This window comes from Molothrus ater, chromosome 12 (assembly GCF_012460135.2).
Source record: "Molothrus ater isolate BHLD 08-10-18 breed brown headed cowbird chromosome 12, BPBGC_Mater_1.1, whole genome shotgun sequence".
Classification (NCBI taxonomy): Eukaryota; Metazoa; Chordata; class Aves; order Passeriformes; family Icteridae; genus Molothrus; species Molothrus ater.
Genome location: NC_050489.2, coordinates 5262050 through 5284237, shown reverse-complemented (window position 1 = coordinate 5284237; position 22188 = coordinate 5262050). Strand labels below are relative to the sequence as shown.

Sequence of the window (22188 nt, the reverse complement as noted above, 5' to 3'; positions counted from 1 at the left end):
GAATGGCAGAGCCTGTCTGAGCCTGCAGGAGACAAGGCTTAGCAAGGCTTCACACAGCAGAGCATGACCTAGTCCCAGGCTGGTTTCCTCTATGGGAATGTTCCAAATGACATCTAATATTTAACCATAATTGAGACATTTAGGGGCAAACATGTCTGGACTAACTGATGTTTTAAAACAGCTACTCCCCTTTTCCAGCAGTGTATCACTGTGAACTGCATGTACTGAAACAATTAACACCAGATTTTTCTGTTTCATTCAGCATTCTTAACCCATAGGTAAAACTCTTGGCCACAGATTATTCCAATTATACTTTGTAAAGGATGATCTTTGTTTTTCACAGGAGCTCACATAATCCCAAAGTCCCTCTTAAACTTTAGAACAGAGAGGATCCCTTCTGCTCATACTGGAAAGGGTTACCATGCAGCAGTATTTTCTAGTTAAAGTACAGAAATAGGAGGTGAAGGAGCCCAGACATCAGGCTGAAGGAATATGACAAAATATGATACAATGTAGGCTAAAACATAATATATATCCCTGTACATAATGAGAGTATTCACTAAACGTTTTTAGCATATGAATAGAAAATAAATTAACAGAGAAAACTTATGTTTCAGGAAAGAGTGAGTTCAAGGCAGGAGAGAGATAGTTTTAACTCGCCACTCTCGAAGTGGGAGGGGTTACTAAGCAAAAGTGTGTGTTGATAACCCAAAACATGGCCTGGTTTGTGATTATGGGATCAGGAATTCACAAACGTATCTCTTGGCAGTGCGGCACACCTCATCCACCCACTTGCCCTGGGCTGCCTGAGACAGGAAGACACAGTTTTCCCTCTTGCCCCCGTTGGGCTGGGCACGGTCCCAGTTGGAGTAGAGCAGAGCCATTCCATTGACATCCACAAACCTCCCCTCGTGGGCCATGTCGGTGACACCCAGCCAGAACTCGGCCGCGCCGGGCGCGCTTTTCCTGCCGTAATCGCGAAGGATGTTGGTTTCCTCATTATTCCTGGGGATAGCCAACGTCCCCCCCTTGGCTATGCAGTCCTCATTGGCCTCGTGGAAGTGCTTGGTTCCTTCTGGCATGAGGTAGCACTTCTTGTGGGCTTTGGTCCCACGAAGGCACACTGTGAACAGACAGGAGTTTGCACAGTCAGTACCAGTCTGCGCCTCAGCTTTCAGTGATGGTTCTCCAAACGATAATTTTCCAAAAGCACCTTGGAACTTGAGCAGACAAATCCTTCAGCAAGTGAAAGGCTGTTGATTCCACAGACTTGGCCCTAAATTTGGAGTAAGGTCAGGCTTACCTGCTGGTGCTCCAGTTCATGTAGGACCCTCTGTGCAGCCAGCACATCAGCGTGCCTTTGGAAACAGACCGCTGAAATATAACCCAGGCCTGTTCTCAGTGCCCCTTTTACCAAAGAGTGCTGCTTTCACATATTTTCTACCTTATTTCAGCAGTCCTGAAACTGATGGAATGGATGAGGCTTGTTTTTTTGCCAGATGTCATTTGGTTGTCAGGAAATCTGTATTTGGCTTTATAGCGGAGACCAATCTAAATGTCTTTTAATATTGGTGATATTTAAGTAAAGTAAATTTTTACATCTTATCTAAGCTCAATTTCCAGCAAGCAAAGGCAGGACAGAAATGTGCTGTATTAAATTTTTCCTGCTCTCCAGGAAAATACTGATTTGAAATTCGTAATACAAATCTTTGAGTGATTACTAAAAGTGTAATTCTACCTGTAGAAGATTGCATATTTGGAATCTTGGAATTTATTTATTTTCCCTTGGAAATTTATTTATTTTCTTTCCAGCAAAGTCTCCCCCTTCAAATTCTAAATCCAAATGCAGTAAAGTGACTTAAATCTATAAATGCATTAAAAAAGTGCAGTCTTATTACTGAGCTTACAGAACAATCTGGACCCAATCTTCTGAAGATTTGAATTTATAAATCTGTTCGCTTTTACTTCTGCTGGGGAAGTCTTGATGTAAAATCTGAATGGCCCAGAGGGTTAATCTGGCAGCTGCTCTGTCACTGGAGTTGCCTTGCAGAGCTGCTGCTGGGGTTGTTCCAGCCCGAGGTCTGTGGGGGCAGGAACACAGGAGGGAATCCTTAAACTTTGCCTTCCTGCTCTCCTAATGCAGATTTGTGAAAAACTGATTCTCCCAAGAAAAATAATGATGGCAAAGTGAACCCTCTTTGGTGGAGTGTTTCTTCTGAGCTGAGGAAGGTACCAAAGGCCTGGAATAGACTCCTGTAACAATTAGTTTTAGAATCCTGAATGTTTTTACTTGTGTATTATTTAATTTATTGTTTAAGATCATCTTGTACTTATGTACATCTTCTGTCCTGATGTTTTCTAGAATCTGTTTTTAATTCCTGTCATCTGGTCTTGTAAAAAAATAATTATGTCTCTGATCAACAGGATATGGAAGTTACTTTGGACTACATCCTATGTCTCAAGTTTTTAGTATTTCCAGTTGTAGTATTCACTGCATTCCTTAGCTGCATTTTCAGAGTCATATTTTCTATTAGGGTTTAACCTTCAAATTTTAACCCTTCTAATGGCCTAAATAATGAACCTATTTATTTAATGTGGAACTCTTTAACAAATTTATATTTAAGATATAAGAGAGAAAGATCAGAAAGGAAAGATCAGAGAGACTTCAGCAATGCTGCAGCAATGATAAGGACTGGATATCTTTAGGGAGGGAGTATGTGCTGCAAAATATTGTGTGGCAGCATTTCACATTTCACTCTGTGTAGAAAGGAGGCCCAGGAAGTTCAAGCAAAAGAAGAAATCAGATTTTTATATTGTGTCTTGGAAATGTTCATAAGCTAAAAATGGAGCTCCTTTTTAAAGTTGTTACAAGGACATTAACAAAGACAGTCAGATCTAGGGGGGTGAGAGGTGTCTTTTTGCCAGATTTGGATTCCAGTTGCACGGTGTGGGTTATAAATTTAGAATAAAGCTCAAAATAAGTTTTGAGGAGAGAAAGTCTCCCAGTTCTGGTTTCATTTCTAAGCCACTGCATGCTTCCTCTCAAGCTCCTTCTGGAAGCAACACAAGAATTACTTTTAAACAAGAGTTACTTGTCTAGAACAGGCTCCCTCTTTTAAGAAACTTCTAAAGCCTTCTTATAAGACATTTGAAATAAAAATATTTTGTAAAGCCCCAAAAACCCTATGTAACCCAAGACATAAAACTGAACAACCCAGATATTACCATCCCTAAGGAAAATACATTCTGTTTCATGAGAATGATGTAATTTCCTCTGTAATGTCCTCTTGTACATGTTTAAATGCCAGGTTTTATGTCAACAGCTGTGAAAAAGCACAACTGTCTAGTAGGTACATGTGTATTTACCCTTCTTATTTTGTTTGGAAATTTCCATCTGGTTATTTAAATACTTAAAGGACTCTGCCCGTTGGTCCTGAATATTTCTGAACTCACAGTGGATATAACTTTGAAGTTTTATGGCAACATTCACATTTGAATATATGTTCATATCAAAGCTGGGCTCTTAACTCACCAACCACCTGAACTCTCAGACCCAGGAACCCTCACTGTGCTGCCTTTGATGACACAAAACTCAGAGCTTGAAGTTGTGCATAGCAAAGACAGAAGTAGTTCTTGCCCTCAGTGAAGAATCACCACTCATTCCCCAGTAGCTGAGACCTGATTTTACTTGAATGCTTCCTTCAACACTTGTCTGGTAAAGCTATGGCACACCATGGTTTTATGGAGCTGCACTCCTCAGTCATAAAATCCCCTTAAAGAGAGAGGTGGGAGTGAAGAAGAAAGGCAGTGAGAACTTTTGGAAGCCACTGACCAGCATGAGCTGCTTTACCTGACTGGAGTGCTTGTATTTCCTTCAGAGCATTTACTTCTCGCCACAATTTGTCAATCTGGGTCTTCAGGTCATCTTTTTCTTACACAAAAAGAATATATAGAAATTAACAAATATGCACACATTAAAAAAAAATAAAATTACATGTTAAAAGCTGTTTCAAAAGATCATGCTGATATTGCTGCATTGCTGAATGCTTTTTGTTTCTTTTAAAAGATTTGTGCTTAATGAAAACATTCCTCTAGGATTTCTATAAAAAACATGAGGAACTCACCTTTACCTTTCCTTCTCATATTTTATAATGGATGTTGCCCTAAAAACTGTTTGAAAATCATTGTTGCAGCTAATCATTATTTAGTGAGCTGGTATCTAATTTACAGAAAATGTCCCTTTTTCTTTTGAAACTGTACACTCTGATGTATGGACATGGCATACCAAAAATAGCAGGACACAAGTTGTGTTTCTTCAAAGCAATGTTATTTCTGTGAGCATGAAACTTTCACACAACTCTTGTTTTAGCACAGGGAGGAATGACAAATAGAGCCCAACCTGACAGTCTGAATGTTGCAGATGTGCTTGCTGAGCTGCAATCTCTACTTCCCAGGGTTAGCCTTCCTCTGTCCCTCAGTACAGAGGGGCCTGGGGACTTGGGTCACACAAAATCACTCTGAATCAGCATTTTGTAGAACTTAAAAAAGCACCAAGAATATGTTGGCACAGAAATGGCAAGAGCTAATTTGCCCATAACTCCATTTTCATGTCCTCTTTTCCATTTTTTTTCCTTTTAATCATCATAATATCTTTCAGGGCTCCCTGCTTCCCCAAGGCAGAATTTTGTGCTGTCCAATCAGTGCTACCCTGTGCTAGCACAAAAAATGTATAAGCAGCTTGTCCTTAGGACACCTAAGCTTAAAACCCTGGAGATCCCAAAGGAGAAGGAAGTGTCTACAACTGTGTGACTCCAGAGCAGCTCAATCTTCTTGTACAATGGCTTTATCAAAGCCACATTTTTTTAAAATTAAATAGGAGTTCAAATACTTGCCATCAGTGAGCCTCCATCATATCTGCTTTTATTAGAAATACACCTTTAAATTAAATACACAGACATTTCTAAACAACATTCTGTGGGTTTTTATTTACTCTTAAGCTTTGCTGTAGGAACTGATGCTTTATCTTCTGCTAATTCATTGATGTTGACCTGCTAATTAGTTTGACTTGCCATTTCACAGTGTTTTTCATACAAGTGGAGTAATATTCCACAAAGAGTAGACAGACATTCTGTTAAAATTAGGAAATGGTGCAAAAATCTGAACAATATCCTTGGAGCCTGAATACTTCTGCTTGTTTCCCCCACATACCTGAATTTCCATTTTTCTGATCTTAGTCAATATAGCTGCATAACCAAGAATGATCAGCCAGAGTCCTCTCTCAGCTGTACCTGTGAGTTCTGAATAATGTTGACAGAGGTGAACAGCCAGAACAGAGCAATATATTTGCAGCTGTTATACAGCTCTATTTTCATAATTCATTCTGGCACCTCGTTTGTGGCTTTGCTAGCTCACATAAACAATATTTAAAAGACAGATATGATATAGACTCAAGTGTCCTTTATAAATAAACATTTGTGCAATGTTAGTTTCTGGTTCATGCAGTGCTGTTTAAAGTACACAGTAAATTTGCACAGTCTATAAGGTTCTATCCCTCCTCCCAGTTCAGACCCAGTACCTTTCACTCTACGTTTGCTGTGCTTCCTGGCTTTGAATTTGGAAGCCTGGCTGATGGTCTGATCCAGCAGTAGTAAGCTTATGAGTAGAAAAATCATAAGTCCAGTTTGTGCCATGTCTCTTTGAAAGAGCCTAGGAAGGAGCTTGAAGAGATTCCCTTTAGCAGCTCTGAGAGAGGCCACCCAGAGCCATCTCAGCAGGGCCTGCCTGAGCTCAGCTTTATAAGGTGTGCTGGCAGCCTGGGCTGCACTCCACGCTTCTGAAATGTGTTTGATGCTTGAGCTGGCTGTAGCACAAGACACCCCCTTGTTCTCCCACCCCATCTGAAAGTGCTGTTTCCATTCTGAGCTCAGCTGTCCCAGCCCTGAACACTGCCCTGATTGCCTCACCGTGAGCTTAACAGCAGAGCCAGAAGCTGGGGAGGAGCAGACGGTGCCTGTGCTCTGCCAGCCTCCAGGAGGGGCAGCCAGAGGATTTCCACAAGTGCCAGGGGCTGGCCCAGCACGGCTCTTACCCAGCCTGGTTAAGTCAGGACATGGCCACCACCTTCCACTGAAGCACAGCCAGGATGCTGCTCCCTCAGTAAATGCAAGCACTGCAACTACAGACCCACACAGAGGATAAAACATTAAAATCACATCATGTGGGGAGTGCATGTGTTGGTTTATGAAGCGTTAATAAATGCCTGATAGATATGACTGCATTTCTGGTGAGAACAGCAATCAGCAGGGTTTAGTAAGGGGAACAAAAGGTAGCAGTGCTCTCCCAAAGGTTCCCAAGTTCTGATTGTAGAGTCAGAGGAAAGCACAAGGTGCTTGAAGCAGCACAGTATCTCCCTGGAGTCTGGAGAACTCTCTGAGTTTGAATCTCTTTCATTTGCCCTTGGGCTCTGTGGACTTTTGTGGAGCTGCCTTATTGGACTGCTATATGTAGTAGAACCTCTCCCTGATTTTGGTGAATAAATGAAATTGTCACAAAAATATTCCCATCCATCCCACTTTTTCTTTTTTCCTTTTCTTTTTCCCCCATTAAAAGAGGGTTTGATTAAAATGTGGACACCAGAGCCATTGGTGGGTCCTGGCCAGGGCAGTTCATGTTCTTCAGAGCTGTTCTTCCTGACATCCCTTTGCCATCTCTCTCTGCTATCATTACATTCTGCTCACATTGCTGACTTTTTTTTTTAAATCAGGACAGTAAGATCAAGGGATTTACTACTTTATTTTCAAAAAGCTGGGATTTAGGAACATGCTGGTGTACTGCATGAGTACTCTTTGGCGTTTTCCAACCCACACTAAGGCATTTCAGTACTTTCAATGCAAACCACACCTGCCCTGTCTGTGCTGGACAACTTTAAACAACTCCCTGTATTCTCATAGTCTGCAGCTAGCAAACATCTCTTACCCATTAGCTAAGAAACTTTCCATAAATGCATCCTGATATGATCAAACTTAGTTCCAGTGGTCCTGCTCCAAAATATTGAAGTATTAACACAAATTGTGTAGGGAAACTTTTCTCACCCCTCTGAGATGTTTTGGAGCACAGCACATCAGAGATGGCTGTTGTGGGTCCCACCCACCCAGAACTGCCCAAAACATCTCACACAGCTGCAAATCTCAGTCCATGGTAAATGTGGAAAGGGCTGGCATTCCAACTAGCACACCAGCACTGAAATGTGAGCTGGCAGAGAGGAAAATCAGGAGCTTTGCAAGGGTCTAGTTCAGATTTAATCTGTCCTTTAGAACAAGCCCTAAGTTCAGGCTTGATCCATACATTATCCCAGAGGTATTGGGGCATCAATATAAGTTAATTAAGGGCAGATGGCTGAATCAATAACTGCCTCCAGTTAGTTTTTCACTTGGTGCCTTCTCAGATCTTGTGGAAGTGCACATGAAGCTGATCCTGAACCTTTGCAGCTTTCAACCTGACAAATTAAACTGTGCTAATTTCAGGTTGCCTGATAAGGGAGCTGCAAACCCCTGGAGCTGTTTCATGTGGAGCTTAAGTGTCCCCAGGCTTTGGGAGGGGCTGGAGCAGTAGCTGGGTCACCAGGCCCTTTGGTGTGTGCTCAGTACCAGAATGGATTTGCTCCTGCCCCAAGGAACCTGAGCTTGCTAACACAGGCTCCTTTTCTTCCCGTGAAACGGGGCTGACAGTGAAAGATTTGTACTCTGCTGGGGCAGCACACAAGTCACTAGAAACAGAGGGATAAAGAAAACACGGATTTGGTATTCTGACAGTTCTTGGCCAAGAGCCTGGGTGAAAAACTGCTTTTTGGAGTACACCATGTAATGTCCTTGCAAGAACAGAGTTGAAATATGTTTTGAAAGCTAAATCCCCCTCATTCAGTATTTTCTCTGAGCATTTTTCCAGTCTGCAACTAGTTCAGCTGGACTTCACTCCCAAAAAGTGAATCACAAAGCTGCCCTTGCAGCTGCTGGGATAGACCACAAGGATATAGGGGCTAGGATTCCTCTGGAGTACCCAAGAAGAGGTTCCACATTTATGACTAACCTGTAGCAACTGGGGAAGCAGGTTTAACTTCCTGGGTATAGTGTGTGAGCAGGAGAGCCAGAGAACAGTCAAATTATGCTGCTGAGAAGATGTAACCTTGCAGGTCTGCTGTGAGGAAGCAGGAAATGGAGGCACACAGAGTGACACACTCCCTGAAGGGAGTACCTGGGCTGTGTATGGGCTTGAAATCAGCATTATAATGTCATCCAGAAATGGAATTCTTCTTTTACTGGCACTGTTACAGTAATATAATATAGCCCAGGGAGTGAACACAATTATACACTGATAGAAGTAATTTTTCCTGAAACAAATAAATCCACTTTCCTTATCAGAATATACTATATAAATATAAATATTCTTATTGCTTTAGAGCTGCATCCAGACTAAGATGGAATTGTGTTGTTTTTTTTTATTTAAACCACTCCAGTAGAACTTGTGCATGCAGACAGAATTGTGGTTTCTCTTGAAGAGCTTAGCTCACATTGAGGCCCACTTGAAGTGCTCTGTCTGATAAGATACATCTTGCAAAAGCCAGAGTTGCTGTGCTGCAGTGGCACTGGGGTTTTGGCTCCCATCTCACCACCTCATTCCATTTGCTTTCAGACAACCAAACCATTCAGAGCATAAACATCCTTTGGTAAAAGGCTTTTTTTTTAGTTTCTCCACAGAGACTCTTCAAGGTAAAACTCTATTTCCTTCAGAGACAGTTCTACCTTTATATGCTCCTCTAAACTGGCTCAGGAAAAGCCTTCATAGAGCTGTTTTTTCCTCTCCATTCTCAACCACCCCTGGGTTTATGGAAAGAACATGCAATGGGGCACAGAGTATGAGAAGCCAGTGTGAGATGAGGACTGGATGCTGAGCTCCTGAAATAGGTCTGGCTGCAGATGTACAAGAGCACTTGTAAAAAATAGCTTTAAAAAAGATTTAGTGCTGCAGTCTGTTGGGAAGTGAACTGTTCGCACACTGCCAGTAGATTGTCTGTGTTTTACTGAGACCTACAGTCCCCTTGTGCTCCAGAGCTAACTGAGCAGTGGGATGTTTCACCAAATGGGAAATGGATGGGCTCTATCTGCTCCTGGAATCAGAGCAAACTCTGTTCTTCTTGCAGCATTTCAGTTCTAGAAAATTCAGCTCAGCTTTAGGAAAATAAACCATTTATTTGGTGAATAGGTGAGTAATTATTTACCCCTTCTACTGAGAGTATAAAGAGAAAATGAAAGCATTAGAGCTGTTGCCAGACTGAGGAATTGCAAGTGAGGCAATCTGAAGAGCCAGGATGGTCAATAAAAGTAGATAACAGAAAGGTTAGTAAAAGGTTTAACACAAAGGTTACTAAAAGGCTTATCACCAATAAAACCAATACATCAGGTTTTATGACTGTCTTGGGTAAATGGGACCCACTGCTTGATTTTTCTTTGTTTCAATTTAAGGTAGTAAATTTTGCAAACTCTCCTAGTCAAGGATTATGTAGTGCTTGGAAAATTACTGTATGCTTGGTTTCTTTGGCCTTGAAAAGTCTTGCAAAGCCTTTCTTAAGGATTTGATCTCAGTCCTAAGAGGCATGAGGCAGGATCATGGCTGGCATCCCAACACCAAAGTTATTTTGGGGAAATTTGTACACACAAACTGTGTTTAGAGAAGTGAAGGGTGAGCCTTATGGTTTGTGAGGTTTTTTTGAAACTTATTAGAGACATTTTGGGGTTTTACCATTGATTCGAGTTTTTTTCTGTCATGCTACTTTGGTGTTTTGGAAGGAAATTTGCTGGGTAAAAGTGATTTGCTCTGTCTAACAGAATTAAAGGTAGTCCCAGGTTTATTGCAGGACCAGGCTGCCCACCAGTGACCTGCACTGAGTGTCAGTGAGCTTTGAAATGAGGACAGTCATGTCTTCTTTAGATATGTGATTCTGCTCTCCCAGTCACATCCCTCACCTTGGCACTGTGGACTGTTCCTGACTGATCAATAAATCTGCTACTCAATGTGGTATTTGAGCTGTTACTGCCTGTAGATCCAGTGCTTTTCAATTCCCATGCTGTAAATACAAGCTGGAAAAAAAATTGAGACATAATAGTGTATGTGAAAAGATGAATCAGGGCAATATTTTGAGCTTCTGGAATAAATGCTTTTTGTATCTCTTATTTTGGGGTCTTTGTCACAAAGCATCTCACAGCTGGTGTCAGCAAGCAGAGAGAAGGGGAAGTGGTTTGCAAAATGCAGCAGAAAGGCTTGTCTTACATCTACCACACAAATAAGACAAAAAGCATCATGTCTATGTGACCAAATCATCTCACCTGTATTCCTGTCATTCCCTTGCAATGGCACTGGACATGGATTTACAGCAGAGAAAACACAGCTGATCCAGGCCAGAGAGATCAGAATGCAGAAGAGATTCACCAAACGTACACAAAGCAAGGAGGGAAAAGGCACTGAGCTCTTCTTTTGGTTTCCTGCCCAATGCACTGGCACAGGTCCTTTCTCATGGTGTTCAGGTACCTCAAAGGAATGACAGAGCTGACAAATTGTTTTTCCTTCAGGCCTTTAGCTGCAAAGATAAGAAGGTGCTCAGTGTTTTTCTGCCTGTCATTGCCTGGGTTTTGAGTCACAAAGGACCCCAAAGAAATAGGTGCTTATTTAGAGATAAATGTTTTGCTGGATATGTGGAATGTGCACAGAGAGCAAACCACAATCCCTCCCAAAAAAGGACCTTTTACAGATCAGCTGGGTCTGGCATCTCTAAAGATAAGGGAGTCCAGGAGAAAATTTAAATCAGTTTCTTTGCAGTCCAGGTGCAAATAGAAGAGTTGAATGGTGTCTTTTAAAATGCCACTCCTGTGGACTTGGCCAAGTTTCCATGCTGGAAATTCCTGGCAGCAGCTCAGCTCTTTTAGCCCTCAGGATATGTGTGAGAATGTATCTCTTTCTCTTTTGCAAACACAAATTACCTGTGGTGCTATTTTTTCTCCTGTAATGTGTGCTGCCTTTTTACCTTCCTGGAAATGACCTGAAGACATCCTGGGCATTTAATTTCTCCCTTGAAATAGTTTGGCTTTGATCATCATAGCTGCCCTAATATGAGGTTTTCCAGCCTCACATGAACATGATCTCAGCAGGTTCTGCTCATCCTTATGTGTGCCAGACAAACTGATTTGGACAAAGGCTTGGTTTAAGCCCTGTGAAACTCTCCAGACAGCCTGAGCTGCACATCCACAGGCTCACAGCAGATTTCCAGCAGTGCAGTTCTGCCTGCCAGGAGGGCTGGGCAGAGCAGGGATTATATTTTGGGGTGTGTAGATGTTTGTTGGATTTTCCTCATCAGGATGGAAATTCAGACTTGTCAGGAGTGTGATCGTGTCTGCCTTTGGTGGCTGCACTTCACCAAGGACTTGGAGGTTCTGCTCAAGGGCTGAGCTTTTCTGCCCTGCCAAAGCAAATCTTGAGTCACAGGATCTGCAAGCAGCTGACCCTGCTTCACTGTGTTTTAGGAGCAGCACTGTCTCCATGCACAGGCATAATCAGCTCCTGTGCCAGGCCCCAGGCTTGGAAAGCTTGGGATGTAGCCCAAATAAAGCACCATTCTGTAAAATGGAAACATTTACAGAACATGAATGGTCCCAAAATGCACGACTGCAAACGGGGTCTCTCCCTTGGATCAGTTCTGCTCCATTTGCATCTTGCAGTTCATTGTCCCATTCCAGCTTTAGCCCCTGCAGTCCCATCCTTGTTTTTCTCTCTCCAGCCCACGGTGTTTGTGCTCTTGGGCTGAGATTTGGATCATTTGTCCTTGGTGCCCAGCTGGAGCAGGAATTGTTTTGTCTCCCTGCTCTGTGCACAGAGCTCACCATCCCCTAACATGAAACTCAGAACTACACAGTAAAGCAGCACAGAATCTGGAAAATGTAAAGTCTAAAACCTGAGGCATCACTTTCAAGAGGACCTGGACTCACAACAGGATTTGTATGAAATTGATTTGGAATCAAGATTTGCATGTAAAGATGGAAAGAGATTTCTGTGCTCTTCTGTATCCAACTACAAACCAACTTACAGCTATTTAAAGCTGGAAACAACTTACATCCATTTAAAGCTGGACCCCAGTGCCAGCACATGATGCCACCCATTGTCCATGTATGCCTGTGGCACAGCTCACACATCAGGGATGAAGGGAATTCAGAGACTGCATTCAGACTTGCAGGTTTTAGAAACTGAAATGTTTTTCCTCAGTGGCAACAACAGCAGGAATGAACAGGCTATTTATTCAAATATGTTCAAATAATATTTTCAAATGGAAAATATTGTAGTGTTTGCTGAACAATTTAGGCACCATGTAAACATAAACATCTCAGAAATGTTCCTTATTCCTTCTGTCATGCACATTCTTACTGCAGTTTATTCCCATTTCCAGCAGATGTCTTCAGTGACCTAGGAATGATCAGGACAGCTCTGATTTTATATTGCTTATCCAACAAGCTAGAAGAGAAAAGAGCAGGCTCTCCTCTGCCTGTTAAATGCTCAGGGTAGATCCCCTTGGCTGTACAGTCTCATACCTGTGTTACCCAGTAAAGCATCAGGCTCAGGCTGGTTTTACATTTTCTAGGTGCTTTTACTCTTGGAAGAGCAGCTGCAGACAGACACCCATCAGGTCAATCATGTCTGTACAGCTGGGGTTTCAATGCTCTAGACATGTACTGAGGAATTGGGGATAGTTTGTCCTGCTTTTGTCAATAGTGCTTTCTATAATAATACAATGGGCTCTGCATGGAATAAATAGAACATGTAGCAAAGTGACAAGTTACATCCCCAGCTGGTCCATCCCAGAACACAAACCCACAGCTGAGGTCCTCTGACAGCAAGGATTTTCCATTTTAGATCATTTACTTGCACCAGTGGCTCAAAACCCCCCAGTATAAACCAATAGTGCATCCTCAAGATAGATAATTGGGTTTAGCAATGTGTATTTTAACATGGAGAGTTGAGCAAGGATTTAAAAAAGAATACTGTGGGTTTTCCCCCACCAAATAAGGTACAGCAGGGACATAAATATTGCTTGCTGAATTTTTAATGCTGGAGCTATGAGTGGATTCATTTAGAGGACTAATCAGCTTGATGCTGTCCTTATCCAAGCCAGGGGCATGAGACCTGTGAGATTCCAGCTTGAGCTGAGCTTCCCATCCTAATGAAGATAAGGAAGGAAGTTTGCAACAATTACCCTTTTATTTTCCTGTTTTGCTGGTTGATTAGTGAACAGAACACTGTAATGACTTTATCCACAGCTGACATGTTGAACAAAACACAGATCTAAGATCTCACATGAACCATATTATGCATGCTCTATGCAGTTGAACCACAACCTCAGGGAATGTGCTGGAAGAAATGCAGTATTGAAATTGGGACATTTGGTGTGTGGCAAGAGCAAGTTTGGTGCAGGACAGCCAGCAGCACCCAGCAGGTTCGGGTGAGGGGCTCCAGCTCAATCATTCAAGTGAGACCTTAAAGACAATCCCCTGTGTAAATCTGCTGCCCTAACCTGGCACTGCCCTCTCCAGTGCCCCCCTGCACAAACACCCCCTGCTCTGTAGCTTCAGCATCCCTTGGCAATCAGATTTCAGGATGTTTTGCAGCCCTCTCTGCAATACCATTTCCCAGCTGATCCTCAGATGGAGCAAACTCAGCTCTACTCAGCAGGGAGGATCAGCCAGAAGGGTTGGAGCTGCAGCCTCCTCTGAATCCAGGCACTTGCTGGGTTTGGGGGTCACCCTTTCCCTGGGATGCCCTCACCAGAGGCATCCTGATGAGCATGGAGAGAATGATCCAGAAATGGGCAGAAAATTCTTTTAATGGCCACATTCAGTGCTCTGTGTTATCTGATGGGAAAGCAAGGAAAATTTAGATAATTGTCTCTCAAACCCCTATATTTTTATGGAGCATTCCTGGCTGGGCCCTAGCAGAGGGCATTCAGAACATGATTCTGTGCACCTCCATTGCTTTGGAGCAGGTATGATTTGAGACACAGCTGTGAGCCTTGCAGGCAAAGCTTCCAGCACAGCTGCTGTTAATTAGGGCTCCTTTGGTAAATGGAGAATAAAATGCCAAAGAACCCTAAGTCCTTAAACCAAATGGCAGTATTATGGCATTGGACAAACAATTTTATTTTTCCTTTCTACAGCAGAAATGGTTCAGAAATTCAAAGGGATGGTTTTGTACAAGCAAAGAGATACATGGCGAGTTGCAGGAGACTTCATTTTTTTTTTTTTTACAGTGGGAAAATATGTCTAATATGAAATGCAGACACTAGGAGGAAAAAAACCAGCAGCTGGGAGACAGAAAAATAATCTGCTAAATCAAACTGACTTAGAAAAGCACTTCACTTATCATCATCATCTCTCTTCTGCATTAGCAACAAAAGAAATGTTTTCTCCTAGAAGCCTCTGGAAAACATCACTGATCTAACAGGCTCCAGGCCACAGAATGCCTGTCACAACAGAAGACACTGCAGTCACTGCTCAGCAAACCTGGCACAGCAGCCTTTACAAATGTTTGGTTATTAGCTTATCACCTGGCCAGCCAAGGAGAGAAATCCTTACCCCAGATGATGCATCCAGCATCTCTGCCATCTCCCTGTGCTCTTCCAGGCCAGGAAGATGCTGCATCATGTCCTGCTGCATGACACAGAGAGCCCCAGCTCTCATGGAAACACATTTCCACAGATTGCCCAGCAGACAGGCACAACAGGGTTTGTACTGCAGCTTCTCAGGGAGATGATGTTTGGCAGTGGCTGGCAGAACATGGCACATCTCCAGCTCTGGCAGAGGCACAGCAGAGGTGCTTCCAGCAGGGAGCTGGAGGCTGATGGAGCAGGACTGGCAGAGCACCTGGGCTGGGCAGGAGGGGCACATTGCAGGAGCTGTGGGCATGGGAGGCCCAGGTGCTTCACCCCTGTGGTTCTAAGAGCAAACCTGCCCCAGAGAAATGCTCAACAGCTACTCCCCAACCCCTCAGCACTCACAGTAAAACAGGTTTTCCTTCAGAGCTTTTCCTGCTTCTTTTGGGCTAATTGTAACATCTCAGCCTGGTAACTGTGCAAGGGGAAAAAACTCTTCCAGACAGATCAAAGCCCTCCTACTCTGAAGGAAAAGAAGAAAGTCCCCACCCCTGCAGCCCTCCCTCAGTCACAGACCCCATCCCCTTTTCAGTATCTGGGAGCTGCTGGTCCTAAACTAACAAGTGCCAGTGGCATCTCTTAATTGAACCCCATTTAATCCCCGAGTGCCCAGTTTGAATGGTGGTATCTGTATCAAGCATTAATCATCATGAGGCTTCAGAAGCTGAAAGAATCTTCCTTTGATTTTTTAGACTGTGCTTCATTTGAGACAGTTTTAAAGCTTTTACCAACTGTGCAGGCTGTTCCTTCCTAAATGAAAGCTGATCTTACATGATGGCAAGTGTAGGAGTTTTTAAGAGACAGGACAATCACTATGAGGGCTGTCAATGCTTGTTCCTTTCCTATTTTCCCTCATCCTGCCCAAAATGCCTGCAGTTCCCATAAGTGAGAAGAAAGGTTTCTCTATGAGAAGGGTTAATCCATGTGTATGATGTCCACCTGGAGTTTCTGTGTCACTCTCTGTGGGGCATGGAAGTGGATGTGACCCATATCCTTGAGAAGGTAGAAAAATAATGTCCTGAAGTGCAACCAGAGAGCAACCATGATGATTGAGTATTGCAGGGACTCTGGAACCCCTTCAGAGAAAGGCTGGGACCCCTCCAAGCACACACGTGAATCAACAGAAAACATGCTTCAAATCCTCCTCCCTTGTTACTCTTGGGCAGAGCGCACGATTTTCCCCCACACTCATCCTCTCAACTCTTCCTCACCTGCACTGTTCCCCCAGTGCCTTGCAGGTCCTGCAGGGTGCTGGTGGGGGCTGGCAGAGCCATGCCAGGCAATCCCAGGAGCAGAGCTTGGGCAGGGCCAGCTGGGCACCATCAGCCAGCCCTGAGCAGAGAGAGCAGCGCTGGTGCTCGTGCTCAGAGCTGCTCTCTGGCAGGAGAACACTGGCACATTTGCCTGGCTGTCACAAATTACCTGGGAGAAAGGTGCTCTGCTCCACACAGCTGTCAGAGTGTGCTCTGCTCTGGCTCTTCCTGCAGGGGAGCAGAGCCCTGGCTCACAGCAAGGGACCCAGTGCTGCCAGGGGACAGAGCCCTGCACGGTTCTCCCAGAGCTGGGGGCTGTGCTGGCAGTTGTGACAAACTGGGAGAATCTGTCCTGACAAACCCAATCAGGAGGAACTCTGAGCTCCCAGAAAATGAGAGGGGAAGCACCAAATGGAGGGTGAGGTGTATTTTTGCATTCATGCAGATGCTGCACAAAGGCAACTTGCCTGCTTTGCGGTACAGTATGTGACAGGGCACTGCAGATGGCCCAGAGGGAAAGGTGGCAAAGGCAGAGCTTTGGTGGTAATCACAGAGTATTTGCAAAAGGCTATGGCTGTTTGCTTTCAGCCTCATCCTGACCCCATCATTATGGATGCACTGATCATTACTGGCTTATTAAAGCTTAAAAACAGAGGGCAGAAATTTACTCTTCACACTCAGCACTGTTCCTAAGAGCTTTGAGATTATAGAGCAGATTTGGTAACTACTGAAGTGAGATTTTCCAGGGATATCACAGGCTTTGGAATGTGTCCTGCATGACTAAAATGAACCAAAGCCCACACTCCCTCTTTGTTTAGATATTAAACTGAAGTTCATTCACTTCTTTGCCTCGTGTAGGGAGACCTTTAAAGCCATGTACTCCAGTGCAGGCTGGAGATGACTGTAGGGCTTGGTAACCATCACCAGTTCTTCCAAAGACATGGAGCCCTGGAGAGTGGGATTCAAAACTCAGTCATGTCCTCCTGCTTTCTATAAGCTCATCTGGTGATGATGGCTTTTGGATTCTATTTTAAGATTATTCCATTAGGGAGTTCTAATTTCTGAAAGGAGCTATCTCTCTGAGGGTAACCTTTGTGGCAGTCTGAGTCTTAGTTTCTCTTTGTTTTAAAATACACTTCCCTAAACACTTAGTAAAAGGTGTCCATATAATGTTTTGAATTTCTTAGACTGTGACATTCAAAATTTTAGATCTACAATGTTAATGGTCTGTAAAGCAGCACACAGCAGTTTTAATAACCTCGATTTACTCTGTAATAGTCAAAATTATTTGTATATCCCACAGTGAACCAAAATGGAAAATATGACCCCCTCACATTTTCCTCTTAAGCAGTTCCAAGTCAGCAGTTCCCTAAAGTGACAATAATACTAGAATAAATCATAGAGACCAAGGATAATGCTATGCTCAACATTTTATTTATATTTTTGTGTAAACATAATTTGCTTTGTAGGCACAATATAACAAAAGCTCTAAAGCAACAAATACAATTAAACAGTGTTTCAGTTCACTTCAATCAGGCTTAAGTTAAAGAAGCTTTCACAGTTCCTTTAAGGCAAATTGAGAAATAATTTGTTTCACTTGAAGAAACTATCCAATTGTCTCAGAGTTGTTTAAACAACACTGTCAGTAGTAATCACAACCCTTCATTTCTGCTACAGTAAGACCTGGTCAGTAAAAGCCTTTTGGCTTCACCAGTTTGACCAGCACAGGCTCCACCCCTGCCAGTGTGACACTACTGCTTGTGGTCTCCTGAAAGGTACTTAGGGCTTGTGGGCCAAATTCTGCTAGCACACACCCTGCTTCCAGAATGGATGCCTGGAAAACTTCCCTTAATATCAGCAGCAACCTCCCTCCAAGCTCTATTGATAGCAGTAAAGCACAGAGCAGAGTTTAGCTTGCTGATGGTCACCCTCAGCTGCGTTGCACTCAGGTACTTCCAGCAGCACTCCTTTGTACTCACTGCAATTACCTGATATTCTGCTGACCAGAAAATGGCCCTAAAATTGGTATGAATTAGCATGGAGAGTATTTTTTGCCTTGCTAACAAAACCAGAAAGAACTAGCCAAAAATTATGTGATTGTTGTCCCTGTGGTGTCTGTGGCCATGACCAAGATCACCCATATTTGTCTTGCAGGGTAATTTTGAAGCAGAGCCCACCAGACTGTGGTTTAGAACAGAAGAATGGGTTTGCTATTCTGCTTGCCCTACTAATTTAAGGCCTTGAGAATGCCACTTACTGCCAGCTCGAAGGTCACCAGCAATATTGCTCACTTTGGCATCAAATCAAAATTCCTAGTTATGTTAAGGTCTGTTGCAGGACAACATCATTACACTAGCTGCAAAACAAAATTGGGCATGTTTCCTACTGCTGTCAGCTGATGAGTCATGAAAACCTAATGGCCCTTCTTAAAAGTCCAACTGGCAAGCCCAATAAATGGAAAACTCTCGCTGAATACGTATTTTCTTCTGTGGATAAAGTCCCTGTTTGGGCCCAAAATGGCACTGGAAGTATAGGAAAGTCCAGCTTGAAAATAAACTCAACTATAATGAAGTGAAGAGAAAAATGAAGTTCTGGTTGGATCAATAGTTCAACAGCTTTTTGGCATTTTTCCCCACAGTTATTTCTTGCTGTTATTTTTGAATTTGTTTGACCCAAGGGGAACTCCTTCAGAATGAACCATCTGCACAATTATCTGACAGCGACTTCATGAGCACAGTGTAAAGAGATGGACATTAATACTCAGGCAGCAAAACCAAACAAACAGAAAAAACCTAACCAGAACCTTCTAAAACCACACATAAAAGTCATCCAGACCCAGAAGTCCTCCCACACTGAGAAAACCCTGAGAAGCCCCCATTTTTCATTTTTCTGTATTAATTTTTAACTTCTATTGTAACATGCTACTTGTAGATTTGGGTGAACAGCTAATCATGTCTGGGTAAACACCTTCTTTTGAAAAAATAAATATTAATTTGAAGCTGTAGGCATTATGCAAGGTTTCTGCCAGTCCTTCAGCATTTCTACTGTATGTGATCACTGTAATTTTAAAATAACTGTTTTAACAAGATAGTTGAGGACCTGAGTAGCTGCTGTTTGGATAGGGGAAGGACGTGGAAAAAATATTTATTTTTTTCATGTTTAGATATAGTTTCCACTAGTGGGAGGTAGATAAGACTAGCTGGTCTTTGAATACTTGATCCTGTAAATAATTATAAATGTAACTGTACATAAGGAGCAGAGCTTTTGATAGAACAATTCACCTAGATAGAAGTTATCCCTGTACATGATTTGTGGTGGGATTAAGGCCTAAACCTCATTTTTTACAGGGTTAACGTCTGCAGGAGTTCAGCTCCAGCCTGACAGCTGACCACACATTAGCAATTTCAGAGCAATAAACTCCATCACCAAATTTCTTTCCACATCCTGATAAGTGATCCTTACCAATGCAATTTAAAAATGAAATTTAAAATTTGTTTGAATTTGACATATGAGGCAGTATGTCCTTACCAGAAGGTGTTGATCAAAGCCTCTCAATTAATGATTTCTTGCACAATTTCAGATTCCATGATTCTAGATGAGGTACTTTTGAAAATTAATATAGGATTGCTTGTGAAATGATGAAGTATGACTGAGGAAAATAAAAAGCAATCTTTGTTGCAACTTTTATTTGTGGTTCATTAAAGGAAAACCATTTTAACACTGAAAATCCAGAAACAGAAAATTATCCCTCCAGTTACTAGAATCTTTCAGACAGCAAGTAGGGATTTATTTTTTTTTTTTACTGTTTCCAACTTGCAAAAAAAGCCCAAACCTCCCAAATAATTTTATGCAAGATGTTGGAATTTGCATGAGAAAGATGCCCATCTAAAATTACACAGTAAGTTAATAAGGCTTTCAAACAAGAACAGAAAAATCCATGGGACTCCTACAGGGAAACTGGGCATTACACAGAAACGTGGTAATACTGCACTGGATGAGAATGGCACTTGAGTTCAAAACAACAATGATCAACAGCTCATAGCTCAGCTGACTGCAAACAAATACAACACACACTGTACTACAGCATTTGTTCACTGATGCACAGAAGAGATTTCCCAGTCTTGCTCCCTTCTCCTCTCGGCTCCTGCTGCTGCCCAGCTCTGGCTGCTACTGGATGAAGGGCATGCGCTCCTTGTTCTCGTTGTCGCCCTCGTGGTCCTCCTCCTCCTCGCCAGCCTCGCTCGTCTCCGTGCTGTCGTTGGCCATCTGCACCACGAAACATCAAGGACATCACAGCACCTTCCTCACCCCTTGGCTCCTCCTCATTTCAGCTGGATTCACTGCATAAAGCCACTTGGGAAGCTCAAGGAGACAGGGCTGCCACAGCAGAATGAACGTTCTGTCTGTGCACAGCCCCGGCACCACTTCCAGCCAAACCTGCAAGCTGCTCCCCCACAGCTCACAGCTCTATTTCCTAACAGAAGGCTTCTGGAGGACAGCTGCACACGAGGACTCTGCTCTGTGCACTTGTAGTAAACTGATAGTAAGGGCCTTGGATAGGAAACACAGCTGTGTAGGAAGTTTACAGAACGTGGCACCTCTGGGTTACAACTCCTGCACCTGCTCTAATGGATGGCCCCATCTGAGGCACAGTGTGAAAACTCAGGGGGCAATTTCCTTTCTTTTATATGTTAAAAACCCAATGAAACTTTACAAATATAGATGCTGGCAGGATACACCCACGACAGAGTGAAGATCCCAGATCATACAGGAGTGGGAAGAAACTGCATTTTCATATTTTACTGAAGATGCCTGCACAGGCAGTACACAATTGCAGGAATCTGTAGCTCAGAGCAGCATTTAAGGAGTACACAGTGGTTTCTTCACCTGTAAATATTTATTACAAGCTGTGTAAAGGTGCAGGACCCTCCAGCACTTCACCCTGTCAGTGTAACAGGTCTGTGGAGGCACAAGAGTCTGGCTGACTGCATGGGGGTAGTTTAACAGCACACATTGGTGTGACTGGATTCTATTATACACCCATGTCACCTCTCTTAGGACACAAGAAGATTCTTGTATTAGCTCATAACTGCTTCAAAACCAAATAAGCAAGGGACCCATTTAATTTTTGAAGAGAAATACAATGATGTTCCTTCCCTGATTGATTATATTATTATTAGTCCTCTCTTAGGACACAAGAAGATTCTTGTATTAGCTTATAACGACTTCAAAACTAAATAAGCAAGGGACTCATTTATTTTTTGAAGAGAAATGCAATGATGTTCCTTCCCTGATTGATTATTAGCCTCTGGTGGAAATAAAAATCTCAAACACAGCCTGATTTCAATGCAGAAAAACCATTGCTCTGAAGTTACCCATACTTTTGAGTTAACACCCTTTGATGAAAGTGTATTGTTCCACAATGTGAGGTCCTCAATGCCTTCCTTTCCCTTGCAGAGTGTTTGTATGAGACTGGGGGGCAGTTTTAGAGTGAGTAAGAGCTTAACTCTCGGTCTAGGTTCTTTTCTTTTGAAACAGAAGGTTTCTCAGATCTGAAAGCAAACTTCACACATCAGTATTGATTTAAAGTCAGGTTTGCATTACCTTCTTTACTGCTCTTTCCTACACCATCAGTGAATGCTCAGGAGAGCCTGGCTTTCATTTATTACTGCTCTCTGAAAGGTTTCTGGACCATCCTAAGTGCTCCAAATCTAGTGGACCAGAGCTCCATCACAACTATTTTCCCTCAGGATATTTCTGGACATATTTATGTGTTATACTTCATATATTACACTTACCAGTAAACTAAAATTCCTACCAAAAGTATACTCTAACTTTACTGTGGGAATCAGAAAGCACTTTTATGTTTGCCCACTGCATCAATATTGACTGGGTTTTTTCCTGTTCAATCCACCTATTAATACAGGAATTTTTTAGTTGAAGTGTCTGTTTGTTTTCCTCACAAGGGCAGAAAGAGATTTGGCAGTTTTACCCCAGTCCAACACTTGCTGGCTCATTTTTGGAGAAGCAGAGAGTGATTCAGTAGAGAGAAGTAACTGCTGGCACTTCAGCAAGTACATTTCACTTGGGTTAAATACAGAATTTATGGTTATTGGTGGTATTTGAGTGCTACAGATTTAGAAGAAATCAGTGTCAAAAAGGGACATGTGGGACATGTGTCCAGCATGTGTA

The 22188-nt window shown here is 42.7% G+C and overlaps 2 protein-coding genes across 2 annotated transcripts in view; both read right to left on the bottom strand.

The window, feature by feature from the left end:
• Positions 1 to 696: 696 nt before the first annotated feature.
• CLEC3A (C-type lectin domain family 3 member A) lies at positions 697 to 5690 on the bottom strand. Its single transcript, XM_036390478.1, has 3 exons — positions 5576 to 5690; positions 3851 to 3931; positions 697 to 1123 (listed from the first exon to the last, which is right to left on the bottom strand). The coding sequence occupies exons 1-3, from the start codon at positions 5688 to 5690 to the stop codon at positions 732 to 734; spliced, it is 588 nt and encodes a 195-aa protein (XP_036246371.1). The 3' UTR covers positions 697 to 731.
• An 11718-nt stretch (positions 5691 to 17408) lies between these two features.
• Positions 17409 to 22188, bottom strand: part of VAT1L (vesicle amine transport 1 like) — a 57048-nt gene continuing 52268 nt past the window's right edge. The window contains exon 9 of the mRNA XM_036390199.2: positions 17409 to 20262. Coding sequence (XP_036246092.1) covers positions 20164 to 20262 — 99 coding nt within the window. The 3' untranslated portion in view covers positions 17409 to 20163. The remainder of the gene's footprint in view (positions 20263 to 22188) is intronic.

Coding starts and splice junctions, on each gene's coding strand:
- CLEC3A (XM_036390478.1), bottom strand. CDS start 5,690: ATGGCACAAACTGGACTTATGATTTTTCTACTCATAAGCTTACTACTG. Junction 3,932..5,575: donor CAGCAAACGTAGAGTGAAAG/GTACTGGGTCTG, acceptor TTTTTGTGTAAG/AAAAAGATGACCTGAAGACC. Junction 1,124..3,850: donor AATACAAGCACTCCAGTCAG/GTAAAGCAGCTC, acceptor GTCTGTTCACAG/TGTGCCTTCGTGGGACCAAA.